This window comes from Oryctolagus cuniculus, chromosome 2 (genome assembly GCF_051225735.1).
Source record: "Oryctolagus cuniculus isolate XC-2025 breed Fujian yellow rabbit chromosome 2, ASM5122573v1, whole genome shotgun sequence".
Lineage (NCBI taxonomy): Eukaryota > Metazoa > Chordata > Mammalia > Lagomorpha > Leporidae > Oryctolagus > Oryctolagus cuniculus.
In genome coordinates this window covers 114,341,811-114,357,794 of record NC_142868.1, presented here as the reverse complement: position 1 = coordinate 114,357,794, position 15,984 = coordinate 114,341,811, and the positions used below count along the sequence as shown (strand labels likewise).

The following is a 15,984-nucleotide window of genomic DNA, read 5'->3' as shown; positions in this document are numbered from 1 at the left end:
TAAATAAATCTTTAAAAAAAAAAACATAGTGTTTCAATCTTTCTCTATTAAAAAAATGCAAATGTCATTCCCAAGTCTTGGCAACTAATGGAGTTGGATTGGAAGTGGAACAGCTGGGACTCAAACTGGTGCTCATATGACAGCAGCTGGAACTCAAAAAGGTGCTCATATGGGATATCAGTGTCACAGGCGGCAGCTTAAACCACTGCGCCACAATGCAGGCCCGGGTATGTGTTTTTTTAATTCCCAAACCCTTACTGTTTCACCTTGAAATCACAATGCCCTATCATTTAACACTTTCCCATTTGTCATTCTGAAAATTAGATTATATTTATACATGTATATGATCTTTGTGGAGGTATGGAAATACATGTGTGTACTCATACATTCACTATATTGTAAACATATTACATGTCATTAAGAGCATCTTAAGAACAAAAGCAATCCCCAAATGTTATATTAATTTGACTGACAGGTTTAAGAACTCTAATGGAGCTTAAAAAGGATTCCATATCTCTAGGATTATTACTTACATAATTTTCTTACTCATAAGTAAGCTTACTTGTTCATAAAGAAGGAAGGTCTTGTCTCTCTCAGAGGTAAGAACTTTGACATTACCCTGAATTTCTGCCAAATGACGCTCATATTTTTCCAGCATGCATTTAAGTTCTTCACGATCTCTTGTTGTTGACTTCAAAAGCTCTACATCACAATTTGCACCCTGCAATTATTATATAAGACATTTGAAATGCTTCTTTGACATAGGGCACTAATAAAAAGGTGCTACCGATAGCAATACACATCTCTACCAAGCAAACATGATGATATAAAGAAAGGAAGTGATAAAGACAAAGCCACAAAATCATCTCTTTTAAACAGCTTCATCCTAAATTGCTCCGCATTATCTGATTTACCTCCCAACTATTAACTATGCTGAGGATAAAGAACTAATTACAGGTAGTCTACTACAGCCATCAGAGACCTCGCTCTCCAAACCTCAACTCATATCAAATTAAAATGAATTATTTCCAGATTAGGTAAATCAAAGAATAAGAGTAGTATGTGAACAACAAACTCCAAAGTATTTATAAGTTTCTAAAACCTACCCGGGAAGATGGTGATGGGCGTCTCGGACTTTTAGATCTACTTCTGATCATCTTTCTCAAATTTTGTGCTTCACTCCTGTAGTAATCTCTGTCTGCTTCTAAAGTCTTGACAAAGGAATCAAGTCTGGAAGGAGATTTATTTTGTGCTTTTTCAGTCTCTAAAATTATCTTCCCAAAGAAGAAAAAAATCAGGTCATTATTTTAAGCTAAACTATAGTGTCCTTTTCTAAATGAAAGCTTTAATTTTTAATGGTATCCTTAAAAATATTAAATTTGGGAGTGGTAGTGCTGTGGCATAGCTGGTTAGGCTGCTGCCTACAGTGCTGACATCCCATTTGGGGGTGAGTTCAAGTCCCGGCTGCTCCACCTCTGATCCACCTCTCTGCTAATGTACCTGGGAAAGCAGCAAGGGATGACCCAAGTGCTTGAGCTCCTGCACCCATATGGGAAACTCAGAAGAAACTCTTGGCTCCTGGCTTTGGCTTGGTCCAGCCACAGCTGTGGTGGGCATTTGGGGAGTGGATCAGAGGATGAAAGACCTCTTTCTCTGTAACTTTGCTTTTCAGATAAATAAAATAAATCTTTAAAAAATACATTAAATTTGGTACTTTAAAGATAGAAAAATTTAAAAATACCTTGGCCAGCGCCACGGCTCACTAGGCTAATCCTCCATCTGCGGCACCAGCACTCCGGGTTCTAGTTCCAGTCGGGGCGCCGGGTTCTGTCCCAGTTGTTCCTCTTCCAGGCCAGCTCTCTGCTGTGGCCTGGGAAGGCAGTGGAGGATGGCCCAAGTGCTTGGGCCCTGCACGCGCATGGGAGACCAGGAGGAAGCACCTGGCTCCTGGCTTTGGATTGGCGCAGCACACAGGTCGCAACGTGCTGGCCGTGGCGGCCACTTCGGGGGTGAACCAACGGAAAAAAGAAGACCTTTCTCTCTGTCTCTCTCTCTCACTGTCTAGCTCTGCCTGTCAAAAAAAAAAAAAAAAATTAAAAAAAAATACCCCATAATTAGTTTTTGAAAAGCAGTTAGATGCCTTTCCTTTCCAGCATTTCTGGATGTGCTATATTTTTATTTAATTGAAAGCATCCCTAAATCCACTGAATAATTTTTAAGAAAAAATGGTTAAAAAACATTGATTGCCCAGAAATATCTGCCAACAGATTCCAAATCCCAGAAATGGAATTAATTTGTTTTAGGAAAACTTGTGTGCTATTATTAAAGCATCTGTTAAAATGTGTAAATTCTATTCAATTATTGTTCAATGAATGAATGAATGAATGAAATACTGGGTATTCCTTACTTACACATGCACTTTCAAGTGCATTCCCATGAATTTCAACCAAATTTGATATGTTTAGAAACATTTCTTGAACAACTCTGTTACCAATATGGAAGAAAACTACAGATTCTTTCAAAAAGTGTTTTAAGTATTTTAAATGATAAGACTGAAATGTTTAAGTACAATAGTTTTCATTTCAAGTTGCTGGATAAATAAAATGCATTACTTGGAATTAAGTAACAAAAATTAATGGCTTTAAAATATTACTAAGGGCAATGAAAGTTCATGTGTAGGCAAATACACCTTACATTTTGAGAATTAGCTCTTTCAGGGTCATTATTTTAAATCAAGAAACAGCTAAATGCATTAATAAAACCAAACAAAAATTGTTCTTTCCTTCCAGGAAAGAAAGTAGTGATGAAATGGAGCATGAAAAGCATCAGTCTGACAGACAGCCTGAGCTGTGAGTACTGATTTAAGAAAACAAAAGGTATGAGAGACAAAACATACATGTAATTTTTGTAGCTTACTAACCAGATACAAATGATTCTTTAACATTCACTTTTAAAAAAATGTACTTACAGATCTAAGCTTTTTTATAGTATCTTCCAATACTATTATGTTATTTTGCTGGCAAATGAGTTCAATCTAAAAATCAAGCAAAACAGTACATGTTACTTATATTAAAGATGTTTAAACTGATTTAACTGAAAGGAGAGCATATGAAAAAAAAACAAGACACTTACAAACATGAAGGTAGTAAATATTTTTAAGAAGAAAATAACCTACCTCTTATGTTGACCTACATTTAATGGTAAAAGAATCTACCATGAAATACAGCATTCCTTTAAATTATGCACTATTTTGCATAAAATATTAATTGACTATATTTTTTCAAACTATGCCCCACAAATGGTAATAAAATTTTAATACCAATTGTAATTCTAAAGATGGAAATATAGAAGTGATAAGAATGGTTGATGGGGCCGGCGCTGTGGTGCAGTGGGTTAATGCTCTGGCCTAAAGTGCCAGCATCCCATATGGGTGCTGGTTCGAGACCCAGCTGCTCCACTTTTGATCCAGTTCTCTGCTATGGCCTGGGAAAGCAGTAGAAGGTGGCCCAAGTCCTTGGGCCCCTGCACCCGCATGGGAGACCCGGAAAAATGACTTGGCTCCTGGCTTCGGATTGGCGCAGCTCCGGCAGTTGCAGCCATCTGGGGAGTGAAACAGCAGACAGAAGACCTTTCTCTCTCTCTGCCTCTCCTCTCTCTGTGTAACTCTGACTTTCAAATAAATAAAATAAATCTTTAAAAAAAAAAAAGAATGGTTGAAATAAAAGTTTTCCCAAGTTATCTCAATCATAATATACTAATTTCTCCTCTGAACTGCTTTAAATAGTTTATTTCAATCCAACCCAGAAAATATGGTTGAGTCAATTTTATGACATTGAACTTTCCCAGTCTTAAGGTGTATCTACCTGTAGACCTATATTTAGAATATGACTGCACTGTAAGTTCCTAAAGGCTGATAAGTTTTTATGCAAAGCAGTAAAGCTCTTTGCTAAAAATTAGCATAGTAACTTAATAAATGTATTTTTAAATTCGCCAACCATGTCCTCATTATATTAAAATAAAATTTGCCCTGATAATGCCTGCTAGAGTTTGAATTTGAATTTTCTGGTTTTACTGTTCTCCATTTATTTTTTACACCAAGGTTCTTGTCTAGGATGTCTCTGGTAATGACATTTAAGCTCATGAAGCATTAACGGATTCTAAAGTTTGCAATATAAGCTAATGTATAATTTTAAACAAATAATTTTCAATGTTTTAACTATGTAGACTCTAAAAAGACATGGGTGTATTTTGAATAACACGTGAAGATTTCCATACTAAATTAAGAATAAAAATTCACCCGGCAAAACAAGTATCTAGTATGACACATTCTCCTGAAAGTGTATATATACGCATCCTAGATATAGACAAAACAATATATAAACAGAAGAAGATAGATTATGTCTAGGTGTCAAGGTATGATTGTGATAGATGTTATTTTTCATTATACTTTCCTATATAGACTGAAATTCTTTTTTTTTTTTTTTTTTTTTTGACAGGCAGAGTGGACAGTGAGAGAGAGAGACAGACAGAAAGGTCTTCCTTTGCCGTTGGTTCACCCTCCAATGGCCGCCGCGGCCGGCGCGCTGCAGCCGGGGCACCGCGCTGATCCGATGGCAGGAGCCAGGAGCCAGGTGCTTTTCCTGGTCTCCCATGGGGTGCAGGGCCCAAGCACCTGGGCCATCCTCTACTGCACTCCTGGCCACAGCAGAGAGCTGGCCTGGAAGAGGGGCAACCGGGACAGAATCCGGCGCCCCGACCGGGACTAGAACCCGGTGTGCCGGCGCCGCTAGGCGGAGGATTAGCCTAGTGAGCCGCGGCGCCGGCCCTGAAATTCTTATAATTAAACATGTATTATTTTTATCATGATAAAAAATAATGCTAATCTTACTCTTAAAAATAAAATTATAACTGGCTCAAGTGAAAACATGCTATCTAGTGTTTTGATTTATTTGACAGTTATTCCACAAATGCATAGAGGTCATGTACCTATCTGAGGTTGGTGATTTCTTCATTTCAGGACATTCTACCCACCCAAAGGACCTAGTACTCTTTTGTCTCATCTTTTTTTTAAAGATTTTATTTATTTATTTGAGAGGTAGAGTTACAGACAGTGAGAAGGACAGATGGAGAGAAAGGTCTTCCTTCCATTGGTTCCCCCCCAAATGGCCGCAATGGCCAGAGCTGCGCTGATCTGAAGCCAGGAGCCAGGAGCTCCCAGTCTCTCACGTGGGTGCAGGGGTCCAAGCATTTAAACCATCTTTACTGCTTTCCTAGGCCATAGCAGAGAGCTGGATTGAAAGAGGAGCAGCCAGGACTAGGACCAGCACCCATATGGAATGCCAGCGCCACAGGCAGAAGATTAATCTATTACGCCACAGCGTCGGCCCCATTGTCTCATCCTTATTAAGTTTCTCATGTCTTTCCTGAATTGGAAATACAATCTCTATTCATAAATAGCTGCTGCCCACCTCTTCCTCAAATGGTTTTCTAGTTATTGAATACACCCAACATTCCACATTCTAATTGGATATCTATTTCCTACAAATATTCTTTTCTAAGTCAGGCAGAATTTCCACCTGCAAATTTAGTCTATTCAGTTTTAGGTAAATCCTAGCTCTTATATTTCGGAAGTTTTCCATTCCTGACATTCTTCCTTTCGACAGCAGAAAATTCACCCTGATATAGTAGCATTCATTCTTTCTCTTGAAGACAGATCCTAAGAAGCCTTTAGAACTGAGAAGCTCACTGGAATTCAGCCAACTATGCTTCCCTCTGTCTAGGAAGGAGTTCAATTATTTTTAATTTGAAGAGGAAAATAAGACATTAAAAATCTCTTCAATATAGTAATTTTTATAATTAAGACAAAAACTAAGCTCAATTTTCCACCAAATAATGAATAAAGGATAACTATTCATAGAGACAATAATAATACAAACAAAAAATTTGTTGAGAAATGTTTTCAATATCCAAGCTACTTCTAAATGTTCTTCAAATATTTTATTAACGGGGCCGGCGCTGTGGCTCACTTGGTTAATCCTCTGCCTGCGGCGCCGGCAATCCCTTATGGGCACCAGGTTCTAGTCCCGGTTGCTCCTCTTCCAGTCCAGCTCTCCGCTGTGGCCCGGGAGGGCAGTGGAAGGAAGGCCCAAGTGTTTGAGCTCCTGCACCCATGTGGGAGACCAGGAGGAAGCACCTTGCTTTGGATCACCACAGCGCCGTCCGTAGCGGCTATTTGGGGGGGGGGGGGGTGAACCAGCGGAAGGAAGACCTTTCTCTCTGTCTCTCTGTCTCTCTCACTGTCTAACTCTGCCTGTCAAATAAAAAAATTTTAGTAACAACCATTAAAAGATAAATAATTCACAAGGTGAAAAATAAACTACTCAAGCAGTTCTCCTAAACACTCTTCAAGCCAATACTGCTGGAGAAGCTCTCATCCTTAAAGCAATAAGCTTTGCGTATTTAAACTTTCTATTATTTGTTTGCTAATTTAGATTTATTCATCCTTCATGAGTGTAAATAAGTGAGGTCACTGAGTAAAAACACAACGCTCTAGAGTTCATCACCTGGGCTCTTATATTTCAACTTACTCTAACAAATAATGCCTTCATTAACATGTTCTTAGCCCTATCATTTATTGAATTAAATGCTTTATTAAATGCCACAGGCTTATTATTACTATTATTATTAATATATTTATCTGAGAGACCAAGAGAAACAGAAAGAAAGAGAGCATCCATCCACTAGTTCACTTTCCAAATGCCTGCAACAGCCCAGCTGGGCTGAAGCTAGGATCTGAAAAACTCAACCCAGGTCTCCCATGTGGGCAGCAAGAGCCTACCACTTCAGTCCTCACCTTTGCCTCCCAGGGTCTGCATTAGCTGGAGTCAAGGGCCAGAGCTAGAAATCAAACACAGGCACTCTGATATGGGACACAGGTATTCTAATAGGTGTCTTACTGCTAGGCCAAACATCTGCTCCTACCACAGGAATCTTGGTCCATTAAAAAGATGTTTAAGAAATGACATTTAGGGGGTGGGAATTGTGGAATAGCAGGTGGGTCACTGCTTGGGATGCTTGCATCCCATACTTCAGTGCCTGTTCAAGTCCCGGCACTTCTGCTTCCGATCCAGCTCCATCCTAATGCATCCTGGGAGGCAGCATCAGATGGGGAGAAAATATTTACAAGTTGCTTAGGTGACAAAAGGTTAATATACAGAATATATACCAGAAATCAAAGAACTCAACAACAAAAAATACAGCTAAGAAATGAGCAAAGGATCTGAATAGATAATTCTCAAAAGAAGAAATACTAGCGGCTAATAAATACACGAAAAAATGCTCAGCATCACCAGCCATTAGGAAAACGCAAATCAAAATCACAAGGCACTATCACCTCATCCCTATTAGAACGGCTACTATCAAAAAGAAAGTAATAGGACTGGCATTGTGGCACAGCAGGTAAAGTCCCCGCCTGCAATACTGGCATTTCCTGTCCCGGCTGCTCCACTTCTGATCCATCTCTCTGCTAATGGCCTAGGAAAAGCAGCAGAAGATGGCCCAAGTATTTGGGCCACTGCCACCCATATGGAGACCTGGACGAAGCTCCTGGTTCCTGGCTTTGGCCTGGCCCAGCTTTGGCCATTGTGGCCATTTTGGGAGTGAACCAGTGGATGGAAGATATCTCTGTCTCTTGCTCTCTCTCTCTCTCTTTCAAATAAATAAATAAATCTTTTTTTTTTTTTTTTTTTTTTTTTTTTTTTTTTTTTTTGGACAGGCAGAGTGGACAGTGAGAGAGAGAGAGAGAGACAGAGAGAAAGGTCTTCCTTTACCATTGGTTCACCCTCCAATGGCTGCCACGGCCGGCACGCTGCGGCTGGCGCACCGCACCAATCTGAAGCCAGGAGCCAGGTGCTTCTCCTGGTCTCCCATGCGGGTGCAGGGCCCAAGCACTTGGGCCATCCTCCACTGCACTCCCTGGCTAGAGCAGAGAGCTGGCCTGGAAGAGGAGCAACCGGGACAGAATCCGGCGCCCTGACTGGGACTAGAACCCGGTGTGCCAGCACCACAGGCAGAGGATTAGCTTATTGAGCTGCGGTGCTGGCAATAAATCTTTCAAAAAAGAAAGTAATAAGTGCTGTGGAGGATATGGAGAAAGGAGAACTCTTGTACAATGTTAGTGGGAATCCAAATTAGTACAGCTACTATGGGAGGCAGTATAGAGATTTTTTTTAAAACTAGAAATACAACTGCCACACGGGGGCCACTGCTGTGGCACAGTGGGTTAAGTTGCCACCTGCAGTACCAGCATCCTGTTAGGAGCCAGTTTGAGCTCTGCCTGCTCCACTTCCGATCCAGCTGTCTGCTAACATGCCAGGGAAAGCAGTAGAGGATGGCCCAAGTGCTTGGGTCCCTGTACCCTCATGGGAGACCAGGAAGAAGCTCCTGGTTCCTAGCTTCAGACCTGTCCTGCTTCAGACATTATGGCCACTTGGGGAGTGAACCAGCGGATGGAAGATCTCCCCCCCCCCCCGACTTTCAAATAATCAAATAAACCTTAAAAAAACAAAAAAGCAAACCTCAATCAGAATAGTGACTAGTAAGGGGCTGGTGGTGGCAGTGGTGGGGAAGGGGTTGGGGTGGGAATAGAGAGGAAATTAGGACAATAGGAACCAAGTCATAGTTAGATCTTTTCCTCCTCTTCTAATCCAGCTCTCTGCTATGGCCTGGGAAAGCAGTAGAACATGGCCTAAGTGCTTGGACCCTGTACCCGCGTGGGAGACCCGGAAGAAGCTCCTAGCTCCTGGCTTCCAATCAGCACAGCTTTGGCCGTTGTGGCCAATTGGGGAATGAACCATCAGATGGAGGACCTCTCTCTCTTTCTCTCTCTCTCTCTCTCTCTCTCTGCCTCTCCTTCTCTCTCTGTGTAACTCTGCCTTTCAAATAAAAATAAATAAATAAAAAGATAAGCAAGGTGATTATTTAAAAATAAATAAATAGATAGATAGATAGATAGATAGGCATTCGGCAAAGTGTTAAACTGCTGCTTGGGAAACCTGCGCCCCGTATTGGAATTTTGGTTTGAGTCCTGGTACCTCTATTTCTGACCCAGCTTCCAGCTAATCTGCACGCTGGGAGGCAGCAGATGGTGGTTCAAGTGCTTGGGAACCAGCCACCCACTTAGGCAGCCCAAGCGGTGACCCAATCACTAGGTCAAATTCTTGCCTCAGGTAATGAAGCAGAGCAGGACCCAAACCAAGGCACTGAGCTAACCAGATGGGGGTGCCCTAAGGGGCACCTTACGTGCTGCACCAAATATCTGGCCTGCCCTGGGAATTTTTGACCAAAAAATTTTAAATAAATAAAATATAACACAATCTAACCCTCAGAACACTTAAATAAAATGTCACATCTGAAAAGCTTCCAAATGATGTAAGAATTTCTTTTCTAATATATTTAATAATTACATGATATTTAAAGCAGAATTAAAATCCTGATCAGTAGTACCTTTGCTTCTTCAAGTTCCTTGTCAGCAATATTCACCACAAAATTCTTCTCTTTTTCTAGTTGCTGTGCTAGTTGGTCAATTTTAATCAATTCTTTACAAAGGTGCTCATTGTGGCTGGTTAAGTCGTCTACTTGACTGCTTACCACCTCTTTACTATCCAAGAGTTTCCTAACATATTCTTCTAAGCCATGATTTGTCTGTGTGAGGTCTTCAATCTGTTGTAATCAGAAAGAAAAAAAAATCACATTAAAAGATTCCCTCAACTTACTTCTGATGAGAGCAACTAGGTCATTGGAATCAGGGAGATTTGCTTGCCAGACAAGGAGACTTAACTGTACACCTTTATGTACCTTCTGAATATTGTAGCATATAAATATATTTATAAATATACATGAAGAATGAACATTTCAAATTTTAATACTTTTATATTTCCATATAATTCACAATTTATTTTTTAAAATAAGATTGTAACAATAGTATCAATAGTAACTATTGATTTCTAACCGAACTATTAGGAAAATGGCCAAATACTTTTATCTTCAACAAGTACATCTTGATCTTAAATTTAATTTTTTAAATTTATTTGACAGGTAGAGTTATAGACAGTGAGCGAGAGAGACAGAGAGAAAGGTCTTCCTTTCGTTGGTTCACTCCCCAAATGGCCACTACGGCCGGCACTGCGCGGATTTGAAGCCAAGAGCCAGATGCTTCCTCCTGGTCTCCCATGTGGGTGCAGGGGCCCAAGCACTTAGGCCATCCTCCACTGCCCTCCCAGGCCACAGCAGGGAGCTGAACTAGAAGAGGAGCAACTGGGACTAGAACTTGGCACTTAAATTTAATTTTAATGATTAACATCACGAAGAGTTCCTTAGAATTACATCTCTAATTTTGGTTATCAAAATATGTTAGCTCTTAAAGTTCATTTGAATGTATCAATAACTTACTTGACTAAACTAAATACCAAATCAATCAAGTATTTGCTGACTAATGTGGAGGACCACAGCTTTCCTTCCCAGCCCACTATCAAACCATCAACGGATGAAGAAAAGGGCCTTTCCTATCACGAAGGTATTCAAATGCCTTTAAAGAAAAAAAAAAAAACACACACATTAGACCTACTGAATAATAATTGCACGATTACATCAGGAACTATATTAAATTCCAAAGATTGCTTTGGTACCTGCCCTCAGAGAATTTTGTTTTCTTAAAGAAACACAAATGTATAATAACACAAACAGCTATGAGATAAAGTGGTGGCAAAAATACTTTTCCACAGTGTTCGTCTTTCATTGTGTATTTAATAAAAATTTAAATACTGTTTGGCATTCTGAAGAAGATACCAAACAAAAAACCCAGGAGAAATTGTCTGGAAGAAGCATCTCAAATTCCTAAACCCTTGATCTCTAGTTTCTAACACTGTTCTTGCCCTTTTCAAATAATATAAAGACACTTTCCCCAAAACTACCAAAATCAATGTTTTCTTTAAAAATGTAAAGTTTATCTATAATTTGACACTATAATAGGAATACCCTAGAGGTCATAAATTGTTTTTAACCAAATATGTTACAATGCGACTTACTCTACCCAATAAATACACACCAAGAAGCATGGTAAAAGTAATTAGTTTAATCCAATCCTTGCTTTGGCATTTTTGTATGGCACACTACTTACAAAACTCAAAAGAAAATTATCAAAGCCAGAAATAAGAAAGAATTTGAAGGAATTTTTAAAAACAGGGAAACTATAAATGCCCTATTTCATTAGTAGAGTCTTACCAAAACAATACTTCTACTCTCTTCTCTTTGGCCTTCTCCCATATGGGGCTAAAAAAGCTTTCAAAAATGCAAATTTGAGGTCACTCCCTTAACTTCATAGTCTATTATCATATGAAGACTTTTAAAAATGACATTTGTAATCCCAGCCTACTTATCCGTCCAGCCTAACCTCTCACTGTTCCAAATACATACCTAAGCTCCAGACACACTGTAAGAAACAATCTAAACTCATTTAAAAATTTATTTTAGGGAAATTATTTAATTGTTATATACTATATATTCAGAACCTTCTTTATGAGACTCCTCATGGAAAATCTTTGCTCAGACATCAGTTTCAGGGAAATACTTTTTTTGGTTTGTTTTTAAATATTTACCTTTATCTACATGATAGGTGATGATAAAGAGAAAGTGATCTTCCATCTGCTGGTTCACTCTCTGAATGCCTGGCCAGGGCTGGACCGAGTCAAAGTCAGGAGCACAGAACTCCACCTGGGTCTTCCAGGTGGATGGCAGGGGCCCAAGCACTTCAGTCATCCCCTGCTAGCTCCCAGGATGCCTCAGCAGGAAGCTGGATCAGAAGCACAGCAGCTGGGCTCTGAACCAGCACAACAGAGGATGCAGACATCCCAAGAGATGGCTGTGCCACAACCACTTCCCTGAAAATACTTCTTTTGCGTTCCCATTTTTTACCCTAATCACCATGAGTTACTTAATACATCCTTTTGGCCTCTGCCTTGAATTAATTTTATAGCTGAATCTGCAGCCCAACTCGAGTAACTTCTACAGAAATTGTGTGCAATGATCTGTTTGTTATTCTCATCCCACACTTCTACTAAGTTTGTTTTTCCCTATCCTAACAACTACAGGATGTGGGATGAACAGATAAATTTCAATTTATCTATCTACATTTTTTGTTTTTAGCTTCTACTATGCTACAGTTCTCAGCAGACACTAATAATGATGCTTGTTAACCTTCCACTACACCAGGAAAGGTTAAATGCTTCTCCTTTTCCATACAAGGGGTCTTCAAAGAGTTCATGGAAAATGCACATTATTTAAAAAAAAAAGCTATGCAAGGATTTAAAAACTTTTGCACAAAAATATATTTATCTTTTAATCCCATGTACCATAAACTCTTTGAATTGCCCTTGTACATACTCCCAAAGCCTGTTAAACGGCTTAATCTGAGTATTTTATGATATATTAAAATTATTTATTCAGGGGCCAGCGCTGTGGCACAATAGGCTAAGCATCTTCCTGTAGCACCAGCATCCCATGAAGGCGCAGGTTTGTGTCTCAGCTGCTCGTCTTCAGATCCAGCTCTCTGCTATGGCCTGGGAAAGATGACCCAATTGCTTGGGCCCCTGCACTCATGTGGGAGACTCAGAGGAGGCTTCTGGCTCCTGGGTTCAGATCAGCTCAGCTCGGGCCATTGGACCAGTGGATGGAAGACCAATTTTGAGATAAATTTTTTTTTTTTTAAATCATCTGTTCAGGGGTCAGTGTTGTGGCGCAGTGGGTTAAGCCATGGTTTGTAGCTTCAACATCCCATATGAGAGTTCCAGTTCCAGTCCTGGCTGCTCTGCTTCTGATCTAGTTTCCTGTTAATGTGCCTGGGAGAGGAGTGGATGACGGTCCTTGTATTTAGGTCTCTACCACCCATGTGGGAGACCAGGATGGAGTTTCTGGCTCTGGCTTCAGCCTGGCCCAGACCTGGCCTTTGCCACTATCTGGGGAGTGAACCAGTGGATGGCAGATCTCTTTCTCTCTCTCCCCATCACTCTGCCTTTCATATGAATGAATGAATGAATGAATGAATCTTTTAGAAAATCTCTTGTTCATTTCCCTATCCTTTCCAGTAAATTCTAAGCAACTTAAGGGATCACATCTCTCATCTATCAATGTAAGTCTGATTTCTATATCCTTTATTATACATCTTACACATAATGTTCAAGTTACATAAACAGATAATGAACCAATAAATGAACACTCCCTTCACCTCTGACAGCAAATCCATTTTTATTCCACTCTAAGGCAAAAGTACTTTAGATGAGGCCATATACAGTAATAGAAAGGATGTGGGCTTTGGATTTTAGCAGTTAGGCTTAACTCCTGTTGTATCTCTTTACTAGTGACATAACCTTGGGCAATTTACTATACTTTCTGGATCCTAGGAAATGCATCAGACTTCAGAAAAAATAAATGGGAAACTTTGGAGTCTCATTTGTTAAATGGAGAGAACACTTACAATTTGCAGGGTCGTAGTTAGAGATTATAAAATCTCAAGTAAAATTACTGGCAGGTAATAGGTACTCAAAATTAAGTTTTTTTAAGAAAAAAGCTTTTAGTTTTAAATAACTAAAGGCTCACATGCAAATTAATAGTTGCATCTTAAATACAGTACAGTATCTATTGCACTATAATTGCAATAATTGTGTGTATATTTTTCTATATAATTTTCTCACATGTGCAGATTGCTCTACCACCTGGAGATACAGAACTGTTCCATCACCACAAAGATAACCCTCTTAGCACCCCTGTATATTACAACCTCTCTTTCCCCATTACAACTTTTTAAAAAAGATTTATTTATTTATCTATTTATTTGAGAAGCAGAATTACAGAGAGAGGAGAAAGAGAGAGAGGTCTTCCATCTGCTGGTTTACTCCCCAGATGGCTGCAAAGGCTGGAGCTGCGCCAATCTGAAGCCAGGAGCCAAGAGCTTCTTCTGGCTCTCCCACCTGGGTGCAGGGGCCCAAGAACTTGGGCCATTTCCACTACTTTCCCAGACCATTAGCACGGAGTTGGATCTGAAGTGGAGCAGCCGGGATTCAAACTAGTGCCCATATGGGATGCTGGTGCTGCAGGCAAAAACTTAGCCTACTATACCAAAGCACTGGGCCCCCATGACAACTCTTAATAATCATTATCTGTGTAATTTTGTCGTTTTGAGAATATGTAAATAAACCCTTCAGTATGTGATTTTTTTTTTTTAATTTTTGACAGGCAGAGTGGACAGTGAGAGAGAGAGACAGAAAGGTCTTCCTTTACCCTTGGTTCACCCCCCAATGGCCGCTGATCCGAAGTCGGGAGCCAGGTGCTTCTCCTGGTCTCCCATGCTGTTGCAGGGCCCAAGCACTTGAGCCATCCTCCACTGCACTCCCGGGCCACAGCAGAGAGCTGGCCTGGAAGAGGGGCACTCAGGACAGAATCTAGTCCCTGACCGGGACTAGAACCCGGTGTGCCAGCACCGCAGGTGGAGAATTAGTCTATTGAGCCGTGGCGCTGGCCAAGTATGTGATCTTTTGAGATTGCCTTTTCTCACTCAGCACAGTGCCCTTGAGACCCCCACAAGTTGTTACATGGACCAACAATTCATTCATCTTTATTGCTGAGTAATATCTCCTATCTTCAACTATTCTCAGAGAAGACAAAACTTTGGTTGATTCCAGTTTTGGACTAAAACAAAGCTGCTATGAAAAAACGGTGCACAGTTTTCTCTGGAATAAATGCCTAAGAGTGTAATCATTGTGTTTTATGGTATATCTATGTTTAGTCTCATGAAAACGATTGCCAAACTACTTTCCAGAGTGGCTGTATAATTTACCATTCCTAGCAGGAATGTATAGGTAATCCAGTTTCTTCACAGCCTCGCCAGTATTTGGTATTTTTGCCAATTTTTAGTTATTCTTATTTAGTTGTTCTTATTTAGCTGTATTGCTATTTCATCATAGTCTTAATGTATATTTATCTGATGTTTGCAGAGAATCTCTATCATGTCAACCACACATCATTCGGTGAAGTATCTCTCCAAGCCTTATGCTAATTTTCAAATTGTACTGCTTTCTTTTTACTGTAGAATTTCGAGAGTTCTTCATATAAAATTCTTCAAGTTTTTCAGCACACATGGTTTGTAGCTTATTTTTTTCATCATTTTATCAGGAACTTTTGCAGAGCAAGACATAAATTTTGAAAAAGCTCAAGTTATCAATTTTTTCTTTTATGAATCATGCTTGTGAAGAACTCTGTCCTGAAAATTTTCTCCTTTGTTACCTTCTAGAAGTCGCACAATTTCATACTTAAATGACCCATTTTGAGTTAATTTTTGTATGAGGTATGAGGTGGCAGTAGAGGTTCAATTTTTTGCTGCTAAAACATCCAATTGCTCCATTACTGTTTATTAAGACCTCTTTTTTCCCATGAATTGAGTCTGCTTATGTCAAGAAAAAAAAAAAAAGCATCCAGCTCATGTATAAGACTATCTTTGAATTCTTTGTTCTGTACCACTGATCTATGTCTACCCCTCCCAAGTAGCAATGATTCTTGATTTCTATAGTTACATACAATAAGAGTTGAAATCAGGGAGAACCAGTCTTTATTCTTTGTTTTCAAAGTCATTTTGCTGGGGTTTTGACGGTTAATGCACCAAACCTCAAATTAAAATCTCTACTATGTTGATGCTACAATCCATGACTCTGATTCTCTCTCTTCATTTGTGTAGGTCTTCTGTGGTTTCTATCACTAGTATTTGTTTTGCTAGATTTAAATCTTTCAATTTCATTTTCTATTTGAATAGCAATAAATGATACTGTATTTAAAATTTTATTTCCATTTGTATCTAATACACAGGAATACAATGTTTATCTTGTATATTGCAATCCTGATGAACTCATTAATTCTAGTTTTTTTTTTTTTTTTTTTTTT

The 15,984-nt window shown here is 39.5% G+C and overlaps 1 protein-coding gene across 9 annotated transcripts in view; it reads right to left on the bottom strand.

Moving 5' to 3' along the window:
- The window catches only part of TSGA10 (testis specific 10), a 134,231-nt gene that overhangs the window by 101,898 nt on the left and 16,349 nt on the right, over nucleotides 1–15,984 (bottom strand). For 7 of the 9 annotated variants that reach the window (XM_089325997.1, XM_089325996.1, XM_089326000.1 and 4 more), the window contains exons 3-6: nucleotides 9,505–9,720; nucleotides 2,969–3,034; nucleotides 1,107–1,274; nucleotides 563–721 (exon numbers count right to left, since the gene is read on the bottom strand). In XM_089325997.1, coding sequence (XP_089182123.1) covers nucleotides 563–721; nucleotides 1,107–1,157 — 210 coding nt within the window. In that variant the 5' untranslated portion in view covers nucleotides 1,158–1,274; nucleotides 2,969–3,034; nucleotides 9,505–9,720. The remainder of the gene's footprint in view (nucleotides 1–562; nucleotides 722–1,106; nucleotides 1,275–2,968; nucleotides 3,035–9,504; nucleotides 9,721–15,984) is intronic. The other 2 variants (XM_089325998.1, XM_089325995.1) reach the window with 1 other exon arrangement.